This window comes from Euprymna scolopes, chromosome 20 (assembly GCF_053919585.1).
Source record: "Euprymna scolopes isolate OS-2025 chromosome 20, ASM5391958v1, whole genome shotgun sequence".
NCBI lineage: Eukaryota > Metazoa > Mollusca > Cephalopoda > Sepiida > Sepiolidae > Euprymna > Euprymna scolopes.
The window spans coordinates 99,194,508-99,199,507 of record NC_136501.1 but is presented as its reverse complement, the minus strand read 5'-3'; the positions used below and the strand labels follow the sequence as shown (position 1 = coordinate 99,199,507).

The 5,000-nt window shown below is 30.3% G+C and overlaps 1 protein-coding gene across 8 annotated transcripts in view; it reads right to left on the bottom strand.

Annotated features, from left to right (window-relative positions):
- Positions 1 to 5,000, bottom strand: part of LOC145241553 (uncharacterized) — an 811,530-nt gene that overhangs the window by 531,658 nt on the left and 274,872 nt on the right. For all 8 annotated transcript variants that reach the window (XR_013862576.1, XR_013862577.1, XR_013862578.1 and 5 more), the window contains exon 2: positions 1 to 4,285. This exon is cut by the window's left edge. Coding sequence is in view for 1 of the 8 variants with exons in the window: in XM_080104618.1 (XP_079960744.1) it covers positions 4,208 to 4,285 (78 nt within the window). In the remaining 7 variants the exon portion in view is untranslated. The remainder of the gene's footprint in view (positions 4,286 to 5,000) is intronic.

Here is a 5,000-nt window from a genome sequence, read left to right as displayed (position 1 = left end):
ATGAATAGAAACAGATGTGTAGAGAGAACCTTGAAGAGAGAGATAGAGAGAGCGAGGTAGAGGTGGTGTTTTATGCGAGGTGAAAATGAATATATATAGGTATATATTATATATATATAAACGTATTATATATATATATATATATATATATATATATTATATATATAAATATGTATACTTTTTTTTGTTTACTTTTTGAATTTGGTTGTTAAATTTTCCTTGAGGCTTAAGCCAAACGCAAAATAAACCTTGTCTTGGTTGATGTAGGTATAATTACTCCTTCTGTTGGAAGATTCTCTTCAATCTTATTGGGAGTTGTAAGGGATGGTTTTTTGTTTAAGTAAGCGGCCTTTGCGTATTTTTACGATGCAGGGTGTGTGTGTGTGTGTCAGAATTTTACGGCTATTTAAAACCGGAACAATGTAGCTGTGGTTATTAATATTATAACTAATCCGTGTGTAGGTTTGCTAGTGTTTTGTCCGTGTTTATTAAAAATTTGTATATTGTGTTATTTTTAACTGGATGTGAAACGTATTTTTCTTTTCTTTTTTTTTTCTTTTGTTTCTTACTTGAAATAAAAAGAGATCTTATCTGCTTTGATTTTTTTTTGTCAAAGAGATGGTGCTTTTTTTTCTTTTTTTTTCTTTTTTTCTTTCTTGTTTTCCTTTTATTTATTCAAGATTTCGTTCTTATATTCCTGGAAATTTTATTTCGTTTCTTTTTTTTTATAAATATTTTCGTTTTCAATTATTTCGCGTTTTCGTTTCGTTTCCACTTGATTACTTTTCCGTTTTCCCGTTAAAGTAGCAAAACAAATGGAAGTTTGTTGTAGATCTTAGCGGAGGTTTTGTGGTAATAATGGCAGATGTAGTCCTGGTAGCTGTTTTAAGCATTTAAATTTCAAACGGTATCGATGAAGAACAGATATTTCTTTTTTCATTTAACCGGGATATTGAATTTCGAACGTATGATATCCTGTTTGCGAAGTATGGAGCTATATATATATATGGCTATATATCTATCGAGTCGCAGGTTATAAATATATAGGTACATACATATATAAATAAAAAAAACGAATTATACTTGCGTTTATGTTTGGGCTATCTAGGTGAATATAAGGTTATATGATTAATGCAGGTTATATATATATATATATATATATATATATATATATATATATATATATAATATGAATATATGTTTTGATATTTGCGATTATATTCGATATATATATATATATATATATATATATATATATATATATATATATATATATATATATATAAAGTATAAACTGGCTTCTTATATAATTGTAAGTGTTAGAAATTGTGATTAGACAAGAGCGTATGGATATGGTATTCGTGTATTTGGTTATTTAATTCGACACAAATCGTTCAGTGATTAGTTGATTACAAAGAAAAAAATAATTGTAAATATACAAATTTTTTTCTTTTGTGATTTTAGCGTTGATATATAAGAATGTTAAATAAAATATTTTCTACGTATGCGGAAAATAAGCAAATATGATTAATTTTTTTCCCCCCAGTATGCCACTGGCCAATACTGGTTTTCGGTTTTAAGGTGGATTTCCGAACGGAGTTGAGAAGTACCTATACAATTATTTTCTTTCCCATAGAGTTTCCATTTTAAAACATTATATACTTCCCGTTAGATTCTCGTACGCAATCGCTAAAGTCGTTGTATTCGCTCGTTTTAGTTGTGTTTTCTTTCTGCTGTGGTAAAATCTAATACTTATATCATTCCTTGTACTTTCTGAGCAGTAAAGTACCAAATACTTATTTGCTCGCCTATGCGTTTTAATACAATGTTATCTTTCTCAGGAGAAATAAAAAAAAAAAAGTATTACCATGCATATGTAAATATATGTATATAGTTATAAGAACAAACTGAAATGCACATATATTAATACGATATATAAGTATGAATGAATATATGTATAAAGGGAATGAGTATGTTTAATTTATATATAGGTAGCCGATTATATAGATACATGCAAATAATTACCGGGTATGTAAAAAGTTATATGGTAGGAAGTAAAACTGATTATAAATCCATTATATATGCACACAGATTGGAAAATTGTATATAGATGTAACACAGGGATTGTAACGTATACACAGGTATATTTACTTTGAGGTATATACTGATATATATGTGTATGTATATATATTATATTTTTATACAAACTTTAAAACTATGTTATGTGTAAATATATATGTATACGCAAGAGAACTATTTGCTAAATGTATAGGTTTACCTTGTATGTCAGTGTGTGTGGATATATATATATATATATTTATATATGTGCGTATATATGTGTATATATATATAAATAGTGAGAGGGAGACTGAAATCAATGTGTTAGCGTATATGTGTGTTAAAGTTTAGTATTCTTTTATTTGTTATTGTAAAATATATTTGCTTTTTCAAATGTATTTTTTTTATAGGTTTCGTTTTTGTTTCCGGTAAATCCGCGTGTTGTTATATACTTAAATCCAACGTCATATAGATTTAATTTGGGACGATCATACTATGAACTCCTCGAATTAGAATACGCCAGTAAAGCGACTGGTATCGACGCAGAAAATGTTAAGGCGGTAGGGGCGATCGTGTAGAATTAGTTGTACTAGTAATAGTAGTAGTAGTAGTAGTAGTAGTGGTAGTAGTAGTAATTGTTGTTGTTGTTGTTGGAGGAAGATGGGGAAAGAATATTGATGTGGGGAAGATCGCTCTTGAAGCGGAATCACTCCTAAATAACGATTTCCAGCAAGTGCTCTGACAGTCGGGAGGACAGGAGTTTTGTTGTTGTTGCTGTTGTTGTTATTATTATTATTTGCGATAGTGATGGCAATAATAATATAGCTAATATTCGTAATAATAATATTACCGAATAAAAACTACCAGAATGCTTTTATAAAGAAAAAAAGTCGCACCTTGGTCGAATGCCGGCTGACAATATCAATTGTGTAGTCGGAGTTTAACTAGTGGCGCCAATTCTTTATCACTTGTAGCAGTTGTGGCACTACGCGATTCTGTATTGATAGTATTAGCCTTAGCCGTGTGGTTAAAAGTAGCATCAGAGGTAGTTCCAATACTACGGAAACACGTTCTACTGGAGAGGCGCATAAGTTTTACGTTGCACGCGGATGTTTTTTTTTTTTTTTTTTTTTTTTTTTAATCTCCGTGAGGACTACCTTTTTATATTACTTGTATTTAAAAAAAAATAACGGTGTTTTTATAGCTATCGGGATCTTTAATATTTATCCTCTTGAATATAAACACATCGCTGTTAAACTTATAACAGTTGTTGACCCTACCTCGGTTACTTCACAACTATAGTCAAAAAAAAAAAAAAGAAAAGGAAGCGTGGTGTTTTGTATGAATTATTCGTTATTTGTTTGCGTTAATATAAACAAGTGTCGTTTTTCTTTTTGCTTTGATTCAGAGCCAACATTGTGTTGTGATTTTTTCGTTACACGGTATATATACAAAAAGAGAACTTTTTTAGTGTCTTTAAACAGGGAAGATAAATTTATATACATGTATGTTTATTTACATATGTTTTTTATTTTAAAACAGCATTTACGTGTGTGCCAACACACATATGATTATGTATTTGTATGGTTAGTGTACGTTTTTTTTATGTTTGCTTTAATTTTTTTTATATTCTAAAACTGTTTATTTCATTTTATGATCTGTATGAGTTCTATAATTTGTTAATTATAATATACTATTTTATTTTTAAATCCGTATAATTGTAACCATATGCGGCATTAATTTTGTGTCATTTTTTTACCGAAATATTTAGTTGTTTTTAGTTAGACTAGTTTATTTTATGATTGCTATTATTTTATAAGCAGCTTTTTTTGTATATCTTGCTATGTATTTATATTTAAAAAAAAAAGACCCATTCGAAATTATCCCGGAAATGATTTTCAATATGAATTTATAGTTTCGAGATATTTTTCCGTTTCAAAATTGACAATCGTCCAATAGTCTCTGGCTATTATTTTTTTTTATATTCTTTGCACGAACAAAACAGATATTTAGTTAAAGGAAGGAATATGTAATTATTTCAACTTTCAGGGATGGGCTTTGAGAGAGTGGTCACAATGCTTTATTTTAATCGGAGGAACTTCGGAAAAAATCTCTTTAGGTCTGTTCGAGGTGCAGCTCCTTACTCATCTTATAGTCGCACTGGGGAAACGTGGCCAACTTTCCGAGGTCGTTGAAAACAGTCGACGAAAATTGAAGACCTCTTAACCTGAAAAGATAAAAAAAATAAATAACTAAATAAATAGCTGAACAATATAATTAGTCATAGGACTGATTTTTTTTTTTCATAATTAACTAGCACGGACGCACGACGTTCTCCGGGATTGAATTATGATCAATAATTTTTTTTTTTTTTTACTTGAGAGTCACCACTTATAAAGGCCCGAACTCCACTCGAGTATAAGGATTAATGCATGTAAGGTGGGAGACAAGTTAGAACTGCACGCCTGTGGAACTCTGTTCTCTCTGCCTGCTTCCCACCTGACTACAACTTGGATGTGTTCAAGTCCAACGTTAACAAATTTCTAAATGAACCGCCCCCTTAAGTAAACACTTCATCAAATCTCCACACTAACGTTATGTACTTGCAATAATCCTTATCCCTGAGTGGCTTCCGAGCCTTGATAAGTGGTGACCACTGTAAAAAAAAAATCGTCAATTTTGTAAATAGGGTAAAATTTGATTATTTATGGGGACGCCTTCACGCTCATAGGTCATCCAAATCGATAAAATTTCCCATTTTCAATCAAATCGACTGATTGTTTTCAATAGTTGGAGAACCATCTCAGTGCAACTGGAAGAAGCTTCATCTGCCTCCTCGCAGTGACTCGGTCAAAAATACTGTGTAGTCTACATTGCATAGTCGAAAACCTATTGAGGATTTTATAAAATTATTTTCACACATAATCACTTGAAGTAAAGTA